The 16,180-nt window shown below is 39.7% G+C and overlaps 1 protein-coding gene across 3 annotated transcripts in view; it reads right to left on the reverse strand.

Moving 5' to 3' along the window:
* Positions 1-7,016: 7,016 nt before the first annotated feature.
* Positions 7,017-16,180, reverse strand: part of mdfi (MyoD family inhibitor) — a 36,593-nt gene continuing 27,429 nt past the window's right edge. For all 3 annotated transcript variants that reach the window (XM_085273655.1, XM_085273653.1, XM_085273654.1), the window contains exons 4-5: positions 14,777-15,130; positions 7,017-14,318 (exon numbers count right to left, since the gene is read on the reverse strand). In XM_085273655.1, coding sequence (XP_085129781.1) covers positions 14,065-14,318; positions 14,777-15,130 — 608 coding nt within the window. In that variant the 3' untranslated portion in view covers positions 7,017-14,064. The remainder of the gene's footprint in view (positions 14,319-14,776; positions 15,131-16,180) is intronic.

The following is a 16,180-nucleotide window of genomic DNA, read 5'->3' on the forward strand; positions in this document are numbered from 1 at the left end:
AAATTACTCAAGATTTAGACTTAAAATCAATAACAACAGGTCTGATGGAGCCATCTGTAAAACATGGTGGAGGCACTGTCGTGGTTGCATGTTAGTGGTGTTGGGAATCTTGTCAAACTGAACGAATTTGAACACAGAAAACTACAGTCAGATATTGATCTACCATGCAGTACCACCTGAAAAGCATTAATTGGGAATATCTTCATTTTTCATAGGCAGAAACAAAAATGCATATGATCACAGCACAATGGTTGAGCATGTTCACCAAAGAATAAATTAATATGAATAAACAAATGAATAAGTGCCACAGGTGAAACCAGCAGGAGTTGACTGGAATTGCTTTCCAGTCAAAGCAGATGGATACAACATGACAACCAAACTGCAACTCGTTAAAAATAAACATATAGAAAAAAAAATATTTGAGCAAATACATCAAGTGAAAACAGTGACACATTTGAAGTGGCTTATTTGAAGAGTTTCAGTCAGGTTTCAGAGCTCTCCGCAGTATAGAAACAGCTTCGGTGAAGGTTACAAATGATCTTTTTATGATTTCTGACAGTGGACTCTGCTTCTGCTGTTGACCATAATATCCTACTAGATTGATTAGAGCATGCTGTAGCTATTACAGGTACTGCAGTGGTTTGTATCAAATCTATCTAATAGACTCCAATTTGTTCATGTAAATGTCGAGTCCTCTTCTCACACCAAGGCTAACTATGGAGTTCCACAGGGTTCAGTGCTAGGACCAATTCTGTTTACATTATACATGCTTCCCTTAGGCAGTATCAGTAGAAGACACTGTTATGCAGATGACACCTAGCTCTATCTGTCCATGAAGCCAGATAACACACACCAATTAGTTAAACTGCAGGAATGTCTTAAAGACATAAAGACCTAAATGACCTCTAATTTTCTGCTTCTAAATTCAGAAAAACTGAAGTTATTGTACTGTATTGTAATTGGAAATATTCTGTCTCAAAGTGATGCTGAAAAGCTAGTTCACGCATTTATTATTTCTAGGCTGGACTACTGTAATTAATTACTGTATTTAAAAGTAGAATGGGAGGCAAAGCCTTCAGTTTTCAGGCACCTCCTCTGAACCAGCTTCCAGTTTCGATTCGGGAGACAGACACTATCTCTGCTTTTAAGATTAGGCTTGAAACGTTCCTTTTCGGTAAAGCATATAGGGCTGGATCAGGTGAACCTGAACCCTTATTAAGTTTGCAAGAGGTGTAAGCTGCTGGGGGATTCCCATAATGCATTGAATATTTCTTCTTCAGTCACCTTTCTCACTCACTATGTGTTAATACAGCGGTCCCCAACCCCCGGGCCTCGGACCGGTACCGGTCCGTGAGTCGCTTGGTACCGGGCCGCGAGAGTTGAGGCTTTGTATGGTTTTCAGGGTTTTAATCGGTTTTCAGCGTTATTTTGTTATCGTTTTTATCATTAACTCGGTTTTCCTGGGTCTTTTCACGTGCGTTATGAATAAATCTTCTTTTTTTCGGTACTAGTTTTATTTTGTTGTATTTATCCGCGACACCTTAAAGGCCGGTCCGTGAAAATATTGTCGGGCATAAACCAGTCAGTGGCACAAAAAAGGTTGGAGACCGCTGTGTTAATAGACCTCTCTGCATTAATTCATACTAAGCCTGGCTCTGTCAGAGGTTTTTTCCTGTTAAAAGGAAGTTTTTCCTTCCCACTGTCACCCAAGTGCTTGCTCATAGGGGGTCATATGATTGTTGGGTTTTTCTTTTTATGCATCATTGTAGGGTCTGCCTTACAATGTAAAGCGCCTTGAGGAGACTGTTGCTGTGATTTGATGCTGTATAAATACCATTTTTATGTGATCACACTAGTAGAACAGTACAGAAAAAAATAATATTTCACACCCTGAATATTTCATTACTCACTGTAAGCACATGACTCCCTCTTGCAACAGTATGTCACTGAAGCCATTTGGCTTGGGCAATCTAGGCTATTTGGCTGAATATGAAAACAAGCTGAGAAGATTTGCACTGATGAGAATAAATATTAATATCAGCTATATGAGTTTTACTGTTTTTTAAGACTATAAGTGTGCCATCAGTCCAACTGCACAGGACTAAGAAGCAGCCAAACAGGAGGAGCACTCCTTGCTAACCGAGAGCCAACATGTAAGCAGTCTCTTACTGTATAGTACTGCCAGCGCTAGGTATCTGGCATCTCCCACCCACACAGATGAAAGCCAATTCCTAAGTGGCAATGTCTGCTCTGAATGCACCTCCCATGTCTGACATAGGAGCCCTGCTCTCAGGGAAAGCGAGAGGGAGAGAGAAGAGTGCCAAAACTGTGAGGGAGCTAATATGTGTGCGGATATGTGTTTGATAACATGACATTCATTATGTATTCAGTTAGGAGTTATGTCTCCCCCTACTCTCAATTTCACCCTATTTATAGTTCGCTTTTCTCTCCTTTTATGCTGAATTCACAAGCAGCTGGGGTGGATAAAGCATTTTAATCATCCCCAACTGATTTCAGCATTCGCTCCTAAACCCAACTTCAAGTTGAGACAAGAGTAAAGTTACAGTTGTGGTTGAAATTTCCACGAGCAGTTGGTGGAGTGGGGATAGGTTTCTACTTCAAATCCTGGAGATTAGTTTTTGTCCATGCCCTACACTGTGGATTATACCCAATACAACTTTATGCTGATTATATTTATAAACCAATGGATGTAGATAACCATTTATTTAATAAAAATGGTTTGATGAAGCAAATAGTTTGGGCTCAGGTGACACTGAAACATACCTTAGTTATGCTGCAATAGGCTTAGTGAGTATTTCTTCCTCACTCACCTCTTTTCACTGGCTGTGTGTTTATACACCGCTTTGCATTTAATAATTAGTTATTATTAAACTCGGTGTGTCTTTTGTCTTGTCACCCTCTACTGTCTTTTTGCACCTGATTCTGCCAGAGGGTTTCTTCCTGTTAAAAGGGAGTTTTTCTTTCCCACTCTCACCAAGTGTTTTCTCATAGGGGGGTTGTCTGATTGTTGGGATTCTCTCTCTCTACAGTATAAAGCACCTTTAGGCAACCGTTGTGATTTGGTACTATATAAATTAATAAATAATTTTTCATAAGTCTTGCAAGAAAATGACCAAACTGACCACAGAGCAGCATATCAGATTGATCAGAGACTTCCTGCTGCACTATAAAGGCATACATAACCATTAAACCAAATGACTTTACCCTGTCTTAGTGCAAAATCTTTCAGGTGATTCATCAGTGATTCATTATCTAAAGGATGTTCTCACGGCAGAGGGATCTAGCTCACTAGATTAATCTATCTGTCACCTTCTTATAAGAATGATAGATGGTCATTGTTCATCAGAGTAGGGATGAAGTAAGGAGGAGGGTTTGTATCAGAAGCAGACAGACATTTTGTAACGAGAACATCACTCCAAGCTCATACTGGAAGTCAGGGGCTCTTCTACCTGTGGACTATAATAAAATGTTTCTTTTGAATATTTAGTTTTTTTCTAAAGGGATGCTGTTGCTTTCTTTTTGGTCTTGCCTTCTTCACACCAAATGACGTCAAAACACATATCAGATATCCTGGGATAGCTTTTAAAGCACACATGTGAATGGTCATCACGGCTGCCCAGGCTGTGTTCCACCCACTCGAACTGCACAAGCCTGCTGCTCTGCTGCTGCTGCTTCCGTGACACTGAAGTAGAAACAAATGTCTCAATCCTGCCAGCTCTGTGTGAACGTGCATTTGTATGAGTGTGCATATGTGTGAGTGTGTATTCCATGAAAGCCCACTGAGCTGAGGCTCGCTCAGCCGTCCTGCAGCGGCAGTAACTCGATACAGTACACACACATTTTTGTTGCTGATCCAAGCTTGTCTGCTTGCCACGATTTTGGTTTAGTTCAACTTGTTGTAAAAGCCTGCTGAGCGCTGTTAAAGAGGAGAACGTGTAATCAGCATCTAATGAACACAGTATGCTATGTTTTGGAAGATGATTATATGACCTTTAATGAAATTGATTTGTTACTGTGGACTTGTATTTAATTTAGCATTTTAATGGCCTTAAATCATATTTTATTGCAGTGTTTTTTCCCACTGTTTCAGAAGAGCTGAACTGAAAATCTCTATAACCCTGTTCTAAATTTTGCATTATATAGAGTCCTCTCTTTAATACCCTCTGTCTTTCTGTGCATCTGCCGCCCACCCCCTGTCTCCCATGTAAGAAGAAAAGATTTTGTTTTGAAGGAACTTACTGGCAAAAGCTTAACTGACTCACACAGCTGCCTCCAAAGAGCCCCCTCTCCTCCTGATTTACAACCAGTTGTGGTATTACAGATTTCTGCTTGATATTTACTTTTAGTTTATCTGTATTTCTACAGAGTGTTCAGAGGTGCTCTTTAAAAGTACAATGTGATGACCTATTTTGTTCAATTACTAAGGTAATCAACCAGTGGTCATGTTGTTTGATGAGAAGTAGCAATGATCTGAAGGTAGTTTTGCAATTTTATTTTTGGAGTGTCAGACATTTGAAATGCAGCTGAACTGCACCCCATGACCATGTATCATATCTGCTGCTTTTGCAAGCATTTTTAAAGCAATCTCAAATTAATCTTACATAAAAAATGTTTTAAGGCCATGGAATGAAATCTGAGAACCCAGAGGAAACCCATATCTGCACAGGTAGAACATGAAAGAACCAAAGGCCTCAGTCATTAAGGAGGTGATCAGCGAAGGCCGTCCGTGTCAGTTATCTGACAAATACTGTAATGTTGCTTGCTGTGCAGTTCATTGCACACCTGCACATGAAGTTTATGTTCAACTTTTGGTGACTAAAACTCTGTTTTATCTGCATATTCTTAGCTGAAAAATCTAGAGTTTGTCAATTCTGGCATAAAACCCCTCAGTATTTTTGGGGTTGTTTTTTTTTGCACGCCTCAAAAAAAAAATTGGAACACTCAGTCATCATAGTACAACACAAAGTCAGTTAAAACTTCAGGGATATCAATCTGTCCATTTAGGAAGCGGAAACAACTGTAAATCAGTTTCATCTGCTTTGGTGCAAATAAAAGTGACAACAGGTGCACTCGAGAGGCAACAACAAGACAGCTCCCCAAAAAGAGTTTTGCAGCTGGTGACTGCAGAGCTTTGCTCTCTTTTCATCTCTCTTGACTAATTTTCCTCCTAGGTTTGGTCCTCCAGGATGGCACATCCATACTTGCCTTCTGAAGAAGGTTTGCTGTCTCGAGGAGATACCAGGAGGTTTGGTATTTAACATGAGGATCTAGACAGGGCCATAGAAGGGTACCAAACCAGCACGAGGACCACTATCTGCTCCTCTGTGCAAGAGTGAACAGGATGATCGCTGCCAGAGCGCTACGAAATGACCTCCAGTGGGCTGCTAATGTGCATACCACTAGTATGCCCACTAGTTAAAAACAGATTCCATGAGGGTGTGAAGTCCTTTAGCTAGTGCCGTGAAGTTCGATTAGCATTAACCCAGAGAACACTGGAACTGTTTTTTCCATCACTGGTGCCACATTTTCTTCACAGATTAGAACAGAGAATGTGTTAAATAATCTGGAGATGCCGGTGCTGTGATGCCCACGACATCAGTTTGGCAGTGGATCGCAGATTCTCCCAGGTGCATCCTTGGACGATCACACCAGCTGTACCTGCTGTACCCTAGTCACACCTAACAGGGAGGCACTTTACCCATGGCCCCTCCTCATTTGTGGCCTCATGTGACTAGATTGTTTAGGCATTTTTTCCATGACAAAAGCATTGATGCCACTGACTGGCCCTCACATTCCTTATAATGCAAGATTAACTTTGATTTTGAATCCACCCTTCAAAGGGTTGATGATTTTGGTTTCTGCCATTGCTGCTTCATTTTTGTTCTCAAAAAATTCTTTCATCAGTCTGTCCTTTTTTTGAGTCTATGGTTAAACTTCACATAATAAAATTTCACCAACATTCACCAAAATATTGTGAGACTGTCTTATGAGCTCACACACATTGATGCACAAAGAAACAGTCAGTCTTTCAGAGGGAAAGGATTTTGTCAAGTGATCTTGTTTATGCTTCTTTGCTCTTTGTGAAGACTACAGAAAGAAAAATGTCAGAAAAACAGAAAAACATCTCTCTCCCTGCTAATTTTTTTCTGGTTGGACGATTATAAAAGATCTTAACTGTATTCACAATGACTTTAAATGCATTGGGAGACATTTAGAGCAAAAGTATTTGGTCCAAAACATAGTCTCTCTGGTACAATGAATAAAGTCTGTTGTTTCATAGCTTTAGTTGTATAAATGCTCACTCCTTCATGTGTTGTGACCCCTGTGGGCTGAGCACTTATTTGCATGACAAACAAGAAAGAACAAAGTACTCATACTCAGGTTTGCAACACGATGTAGCATTTTTGTAGCTGTGTCCATCAATTTTAAACTCGCCATCCATGCCAGAAGGTGCATTTGAAGCAGAATTGTAGTTTTGAACCATTGTAAGATATGTTGCCAAAGCACCCATGAAAGGTACAAAATTGAATAAGCTACAAAGGATGCATAATAGCTGACAGTGTAATAGAGGTCCTGTTCGAACAATAACCCTTACAAACGTAGCCACACATGAAGGTTACATAGTTGCCGTTTCATACAATAATCACATCAGAAAAGGATCAGGCATATTGTATGAGTTCTGTCTCTGTTGTGGCTTTCCTTTGACCCACTATTAATAATAAATCGAGTATTTCCTTCTCTAGGTGTCTTTCTGACTTTAGTGGAGGAAGGGAGAGCTGTGTTTGCTGGGAGCCAAGGGCGAGTGCCTTGTCATGTCAGGGGTATTAATTTATGATTTCCATCCCAGCTTCTGACCTCATCACCTCCATTAGAATGCAGCCTTTGTAATTTCATGGTTAATATTCAATAGCCACTTGTCCCCGGTGCCTGCTTTGTGCATGTGAAATTTCTGGTTTGGGGTGGGGCGTGTTGGGGGGGGGGGGGGGGGGGGGGGAATCATTTTCGATCTGTTCAGTTTGTGTATGTGTTTGTGCATGTGTGTGTTCATGCAAAAAGGAAGCAAGGGTTGACTGCAGAATAGCTTTCTGCAAAACAGTTGCAGATGTCCAGAGATGTCCTCTGTGTCTCTACTCCCACCGAGGAGCTTGAATTGCGTCTCTGTCTGACCCGAGACATTTGAAACGCCTCCCTCATACACTCACACACATACGCACACACGTACACACACTAATGTGCACATAACTTACAGTAGCTGACCACTTGCATTAGAAGCCAAATTTGGAGGCTCTTGCCATGGCACTCTGCACAAGAAACAGAGGTTGGCCAGCATCTCACACCCAGTGGACAGCACACACTTAAGTATGCATAGACGCGTAAGTGCTGAAGACAGAAGTTGCTTTCATGAGAAAACACTACTGATCACAAAAGACAAAACACAGGGAGACATGAAAGAGGAGAAAGGGCAGAAAAAGAATACAATTTCAAACAGTAAACGTCTGCATTTCTCCACACATTGGCTTGAATACACATTCCTACTGAACAAATTGGCAAACTATTAAAAAAGAACAGATTAAGGAGCTCTGTTATGCATGAGTCCCAGTGTTGCTCTGTTTTCTTCCTCCTCTTAGCAGAGAACTCAGAATCTGTTAGGGTTACATGTATAATGCTGCAAAATCTGACAATGTTAAGTGATGATTGTAACAGTATCAAAATTCCACAAACAAAAAGAAACAGTATTAAAATGGACAAAATTGCCATAACCCAACCCTTCTACCATGCAATCAGTTTATTAACCACAGTATGTGTTCGATCTTTGGTAGTAAAAAAAAAAAGATTTCATGACTCTTTGCAGTCAGTACATCCCATGAAACAAGTACAGGTGGTACAGTTAGCTTTATCAGCAATAACGTGAAGTGATTGTTTCCTCTATGTCCTCATCAGTTTGTTCTATTGTTGTGCAGGAATTCTGGTCAACTCCTCTACACACTATCGCTTCAGTTCACTGAGGTTAGCATGAACTGTTTATGCACAGCTCTCTTAAAGTCTTGCAGCAGCAGTTGGGTTGAGCTCTAGCCTTTGACTGGACCATTGCAACACCTTGATTCTTTTCTTTTTCAGCCATTCTGTTGTAAATGTGTCCCATTTCCCAGGCTTTAGCTGTCTAACAAATAGCCTCACCATTCACTCTAGAGTATTTTTATATACAAGACAAGACGGACTGACTGCAAGGTGCCAGGTCCCTTGGCTGCAAAACAAACCCAAGTCATAACTCCTCCACCACCGTGCTTGACAGTTGGTATGCGGTGTTTGTGCTGATACGCTGTATCAATGGCAGCCCGTCCAAACAAGCCATATTTAGAAAGTCTTAGAAAACGACTAAATAAGTGGCTTATTTGGAAGAGGACTGTAGAGTCTGAGATGTTACTCTTGGGTTTCTTGCAATTTCTCTGAACTTTGCATGGTTTAAACATTAGGATATCTAGTCCTGGGAACATTGTGGCATTATCTTATCAGACACCTGAATGCTCCAGACAAGCAAAATGCCAGAAATCTTCTGGTATTAGAGAAGTGCCCACCTTTGCTGATGATTAGTTAATCAAGTGCTTCTGATTCACCCTCTTCATTTTTATGGAAGCAGTAAGGGTGTACTGAGATTTTCATGGGACTGCACAAAGTCCTGTGAAAATGTTCTTTTTTTTTTTTTTACAGGACTGTAAGCTGAATGGAATCTGAACACAAATGAACAGCTGGACACCGTCAAGTATAATGTAGGCTGATGAGGGAAACTAGTGTGCCTTGCAGTCCGAATGGGAAGAATACAACTTGACTGGATATTGAATTTTTGTTTTTCAAAACTACTCAGATTATGAACCAGCATTTTTTTAATGTTAACATAACAAACACACCCAGGCTGCAAGCAGGTTTGAAACCAGAACCTTCTTGCTGTGAGGCAACAGTGCAAATCATCACCCTCATAATCCCACAGTGTGTTCACATGAAGAATGAATGGCAGATGTGTGGAGTTCACATTGTTTATTCAGTATTAAACAAAAAGTTAAGGCAACGTTCAGAATAGCAACTCAAATAGACATTACATGGGAAAAATGTAAACAAAACAACATTATAGTGGACTACAGTCTACTAACATTTAAGCTGGGATATGGATAACTTTCATACTATTAACAGAGATGGCCAGCCCTTAAATTCAATTTGGAAATTCAATTCTATTCCATCCCCATAATAAGATAAAAAAGCCATAAAAGCCAACAGACATTTCTTTGGTCAATGTGAGTAAAAAAAACCCCAAAACAATAATACTGAGTATGAAAATCACTAAAAGCAAACTTGTTTTCTTCCAGTATTACCATAATAGCTTCTCTGAATACAAGGGAAATATTTGAAATGAGATGATGAACTGTTTGATATAAACACATCAGATCCACATCTCAAAACCATCTCTATGTTCTAGAGATTGATCTAAGTGCAAAACTGGCGCTCATCTAGGAACTTTCAACGTCCAGACAGAGAGTGCTCTCCATCACCAGACCAAGTAAACAGCATTTTCAGTACCTCCAGACCATATCCATTTTCTATAAGCTGGGAAACAAAACAAAATAATATGAAATGACTGAATCATAAAATATATTTAAAGAAATTTAACTGAACTGTACAATTTTTTTTTGTTTTTCAACGCAGACATTAACCTGATTTTTTCTGCATAGTACAACCTGGATTCAAACAAGCTGCACCTTCTTCCTGAGCGTTTATAGTTCACAATTATGTTTTATTTTCTGAAAAGCTTAAGTGAAGCTACTTTTGGAAAAATGTAGAACTCACAAGATAGTGGCAAATGTTAACAGAGTAAAAAAGCCTTTGTTGGAGAATTTAAGTTACATAAAATAAGTTAAACGCAACAAGCAAGTTCAGTGAGTTTCCCACACTGAATGAATCCTGGTTTTAAAGGCCTAAAAGATTGCCTGCTTTACACTGGAGTCTGAGCTCAGGGAGAAACTGCAGCAGAGTGCTAAGAGCCTTGAAACTTATAGTCTGGGATTTTGATAAACCATAAATGATTAGAAAAAGCATTTCAAATGGGTTGTCTTTGTTCAAGGCATAAAATTTGATGGTAGGAAACATGAAACTACGTATTCATAATTTTACACATCTTAGCCAAGTAGATTGCATGATAGTAAGGTAAACTAACTGGCAGAATGGATATTACTTGCCAGTAATAGTGATTTGCTAACCTATGGCTGTTGTCATTTATAGCAGTTGATAAAGGATAATTAAAAAAAAACTAAAGACATGGGAGAAACACCCTTAAATCATGGGTGTTGACGATGTCCACTAGAGGGCACTCTGCAACTTATGTGTTTGCAACACGTGTTTGGAACAAACACAACAACCAGCAGAGTCTGGAAAATCGTAAACAAGCGAATAAATAGCTACATATAACAGATGTTAAGGAAATCCTGTTTTGTGTGCATGGAAGAAAAAACGATATGGGCCGATATATCGGAATATCAGCTTTTTACGTCACGAAATATCAATATCGAGCTTTAAAATCTCATACTGGCTAGGCTCTACATAGAATAGCCCTTCACTTTTTAACAATAGAGTCTGGTGGTACTATTATATTTGTTGACTCTGTAGCAATGCAGGCACATAAATGAAATCTATTCCAGTGGTACAAAACTATTTTTATTATTTATTCTCCATTGTTAACCCTTTACAGCCCATCGGAGCGGGCACGGAGGAGTTGTACTTACATCTGATGCCATCAGCTTGTCCTAGGTCACAGTTTCCTTCCACATATAGCTTTGCAAAAACTGCATAAAAATCACTTGCAGCAACAAAAACATGATATTCCAGAAACACGCTTCGCCGATCCGATCAGCTGTTTGTAACACTTCCTACATCCATCAGCGCGAACTATCACATGACCGCATGACCTGCCCGAAACCGGAAGTGACGTCATTTTGCGGAAATGTAGTTTTTTTTACGATCGGGGCCTTATGAGCCTATACTTTTAAAAAGTTATGTTTGAGTTTATGACTTTCTGTGTCGTTTCTGGGATGCTTAGGACTCATATTGCACTGCTGGAAATAGTTTATTTTGATGCATATGCTGTTATTTTGCAAATTTGCATTATAATATTTATTTTCGTTTTTCCTGCAGTGTATAAAAATTGGTGTATTTCAAAAATAAAACTATGAAGACACTCAAAATAAATTTCCTGTGGTGGGAAACTAGTTTGTGCAACTTTTTTGTATTTACAGTTTTGAGGGATGAGCCTCTTAAATTTCTCTAACTAGAAATATATGTTAAAAAAACAAAAACGATTTTCAATTTTTTTGTAGTTTATTGCACTTTTTTGCAATTTATGTAATTACTATGCACCTAATGCAGACATATTATTAAAATTTAGGCTGTAATGGTTGTATTGATGTATAGCAACTTGAAATGCTCCCAAAAATGGCTCCACAGCATGTAAAAATATAATATAAGCTCTGGCGGACTTGGTTCTATGGTAGGTCTTAAAGGGTTAACGAACCAGTGTTGTTAAGGAAATGTTAACTTTGCACACACCAGAGATATTTGCTTTAGTCTGGTGACACAGAAGTAGATCCCTAGATGAAGCACCATTATATGAATATCCACTTGGAATATTTTGTAAATAAAAAGAAATAATATTGTTATCACTTCTACACATGCTATAACCTTGGATAATTAGTTCTCCCTTCATAAACCTCTCTGTACTTTAATAATGGCATGTTTTCCAGGGCTCTTTGCATCAGTTAATCAGAATGTCCCTAAATTTGAATGATATGTCCAGTCAGGTATTAATTAGAGATGCACCAATTGCATCTCTAATTCTCTAATTCTAATTCTGCAATTCTGGGTGGCTGCTGATGCTATTAAAGATTTTTTTGTTTTATTTTAGTTGTTATATATGCCCCCATTTTCTTCCATGGAACAACAGAAATCTTCATCATAAAACGTATATGTACTGCTTGAACAGTATAAAAGCAACATTTAAAGACCTCCCATGTACCCTTAATGACAAGTTTTGACACCTTAGTATATATCAATAAAGACGTAGTTTGATGACCATTAGAATAGTTTCTGGGTTTTTCCAAGGGTAGCTACACAGGCAGAGACCACCCTGACTACGATATGATGCGAACGCAGTCATCTTGTTCTACAAGCAGACCTGAAATATGAGAGAAGCCGCTCAGTTAAGAAAAGAGCTTCAAAGATTACTACTAGTAAGGTTTCAAGGGGTAAGGAGTTAAAACATTTCAGCCCTTCTTCACAATGTCATTGAAAATTTAGTCAGCTGAACACTGATGTCAAAATCAGGCACTCCTCTTGAGTAATATTTGCTGGCTTCAGAATTTTTTACTTTGCTGTCAGGAAGTTGATTTAAACTGTAGTGTGTTTTCATCATCAGTGTGAGATTGCAACCCTTAAAATAGGGTTTAATCAAACACAGCCACATTAGCCAGGCACATTAGCACTTCTATTTACATGTAATTATAGGTCAAGAAACTGAGTTCCAGTAACAGTAAACTATTAAAAAAAAAAGGATTTCTCTAACAGTATTTCATCAGAGAAAAGAGAGATTTGTATCAAGTAATTATAAAATGCACAACAGATCTAGATGACATCTCAAGAGGTATTGAGTTGAAGAAGGTATGCGCCGGAGCGCACGAGAGTGCAGGCCTGCTATCAAAAGTGTACCATTCATACTACGAGCACATGGATCTAACTTAGCATAATGTCTTGAGATTTTCACTCAAGGAATTAAATTAGATGTTGAGCAATGTCTGCCTTACAGAGAGCCCGGCAAAACCCGATAACACAGAAATGTGATTTTCACATTAGAGGAGAGATGCAAATATCTTAACTAAAATCTACAAAACAAGGATTAATAGAGATTTGGTAAAGGCAAAGAAACTACTTGAAAATTCAGGCCTTAAGCTAAGCCGAGGCCATTTGTTCACATAGCATGAACGACGGAGGAAAAATGAAACGTATTAAAAAGGAGATGATGCCTTCCAGTCCTTCACCAGATGAGCGAGAATTCATTGAATACAGTCAAAGCCCCTAAAATAAAATGTAAAAGTAAACAAGATGCAAAATATTAAATGAATTTTCACATATTAAAAAAAAAGACTCTACTGCAAATGCTATCAACCATTCGCTCTGTGATGTCTGTTCCGTACAGTACTGATTTAACAGGACTCAAATCTAGGCTGAAGCACAACAATCTCATGATGATCTCTTTTCACAATAGGTCAGTCAGAGAAAGATGCATATTAACAAAAAGAAGTCACTAATATTGCCACAAGCCACCATTTATGTTTTCTCTGTTTTGTACAATGTAACAAGGACAAAGACAGGGCTGGATTCAACGTTTGACTGTGTGTGTGTGTCACAAAGGCCAATGTACGCAATCAAACTACCAGACTTTAACCTTGGAAAGGACAGAAGGACAGACTGCGTTTCTACTGAGATCTGAGCATCCATTTTCCCATTATGCTGCTGCTCTTATCTACAGAAACACTAAAATCCGGTTAAATTGAGCCATTTTCTCATTTGCCTTTAGAGGTCATTTTTCATGCTTGGAGAACTCCAGTCATTCAGACGGCACAAGGGGCTCCATTGTAATAATGGCTTGTTCCATGAGGGTCCAGAGTCTGCATAGCCTGGCATACGCTCATAGACCACAACTACAATTCAGTCCACACCATTCACCCAGCTGTGTAGCAATGACCCAACAGCAAAGACAACGAAGTGAAGTTTACTGTGTCATTGCGTGATCAGTAAAGGAAAGAATAAATCACCGGTGACCGATTTCAGCATTAGGTCACAATCTTTCGCCTGTAGGAAACATTGGACATTTTGCGGAGCCTACAAGACCAGCCAATACAGTATGAACCGCAATGTCCAGGGAACAGCGTCTGACAAGACGCTGCTCGAACTTGCTCCTGGGCTTTGTAAAAATGCATAGCAGATATGTTGCGTTGGCTAAGGGCCTCAGGAAGAGAAGCAAAGGCTGCAGCACTCCATGCAGATCTCCAGGCAGTCTGCAGACTCACAGCAGGCGTCAATGATCCCACAGTCCATATCACAGGGCAGGTCACAGTCGCCACATTCCTCGGTGATGCAGCAGCAGCAGAAACACGAGTCCTCTCCCACACAGGAGCCGCATGTGGCACAGTCCAGCATAATGTTGCACAGGGTTAGAAACTCACAAAAGAGACACGCCAAAATACAGTGAACACAGCAGTCTAGAGGGAAAGAGACACACAGAAAGAGTTTCGTCAGCTAAGCCAACTTCAAAAACCGAAGTGATGTGAGATAAACCTGGATCTTAATGGAGGACTGCCGATTGGGAGTTATTAGAGTGACAAGGTTAACAAATTCTGACATTTTCCAGCCTGAAGTTTGTTCTCCTTTCGATTTTGATTAATCCATTTTCAGCTGCCATATACAGCAGGCATTTATACATGCAATTTACATTACAGATTATAATAGGTGAGAAGTACTGAACTCAATCAATTACCTTTTTTGATGACTTTTTTAGTTAAAATGTATTGCCACAGGGAAAATATGCTAGGGGAAAACACAAGTCTGCTCTTCTATTATGAACGGCCAATTGGGGGAAAAAACAAAGCAAAAGTGAACTTTGCTATCACTCCCTCCCTCTCCTCCTGCTCCAGTCTTTGTGTCAGCATCGGTATCTCACCGTCCTGTGCCTCTGTGGGAATCTGGGAGCTGTTGCTCTTGGAGCTGCTCTTGCTTCTCTTGCTGCTCTGTGAGTTGATGGAAGGGTTGGACCGCAATTTCTTGGTGTGTTTGGGTCCCGCTGAAGAAGATGAGGAGGTGGATGAGCCGCCTCTCGGTAGGGAGCCCAGCTTAGGATTCCTGACCCCGTTGGACTGGAGTACATGCGTGTGAGGTGTGTGCGTGTGATTCGGACAGTGCGTGTGAGGGGAGCGTGTGTGTGCGTGGTTCTTGGCTTCACTGCGTATCTGGCTGCTGGGCTGTGACCGACATGGCTGGGTGTGGTGGATGGGCGTGGATCTGGCTGCCGGTTGAGCTAGGGATTAACAAAAGTATATCCATTAACAGCAGGCTCACATAAACTTTATTTTAAATGAATATCATTTCAAATCAGTGCAGTTCAGTAAAGATCAGTGTTGCTGTACTTATGATTTTATGTGCTCAATCATTTGGCTGGACAAAGAAACATTGATCTTCATTTCATACTTCACCTAACAAGGATCAAATCTAAAAACTTCAGAAAAAAATCCATAAAATTTTACAGCATTTATACAAACGGGATGGAACTATTTATATTATCTGTTGGTTGTGAGGAGTCTTTTGTGTGTAATGAACCTGTTCTGTGTGAAGCTCTGAGACTTGTCTTAATGTCCGGGCAGATGCGGTGTCATCGAGAGGGAGGTTTCGGGAAATTGAGTCCAATTACAGAGTCCACCCTAAAGGAAACTGCTCATGGGAAGCACTATGTATTTACTGAGCTGAACCCTGAACTTACTTGTCTAGACTCTTTCACAACTAGAAAGAAAGAATGAAGAGTTTGACAGACAAAGAGAGGAGTTTGTCTCTAGGTAGAAACACCTCCATGTGATATTTTCTGCAAACATACTTTTGTTCCAAGATAAACCGTACCTAAAACGCTCAAGCATTATTCACAAGTGTTAAATTTTGCTCAGTAATTTGTATATTTTACCACCAAGTGTTATGGAGTATTAACAATTCAGCTAGAAAGTAGAGGGGCAGAAAAGCTCAGTTTCACTGCCAAAGCAAGCACACATACTCTGAAAATGAAATTATGGAAGCCTGTTTAAAAAAAGAATAAATCATGTTAGTATTTAATACGATTCTATAGATATAGCTCTACAGTTCTTCCTTACCTAAAACCATGTGCAGTGAAAAGGTGTGGTAAGAATGAATGTGGCGTAAAAGACCAAAGAAAAGTCTAACACACACACACACACACACACACACACACACACACACACACACACACACACACACACACACACAGAGTGATCTGTAACTATGAGACATGTCTGGAACATGGAAACTGTGTGTTCGATAAGCACTCAGAGACAGATAACCCAAC

Source organism: Mchenga conophoros, linkage group LG5 (genome assembly GCF_057382185.1).
Source record: "Mchenga conophoros isolate Kocher_MC1m ecotype Shallow Benthic linkage group LG5, M_conophoros_male_GT1.1, whole genome shotgun sequence".
NCBI lineage: Eukaryota > Metazoa > Chordata > Actinopteri > Cichliformes > Cichlidae > Mchenga > Mchenga conophoros.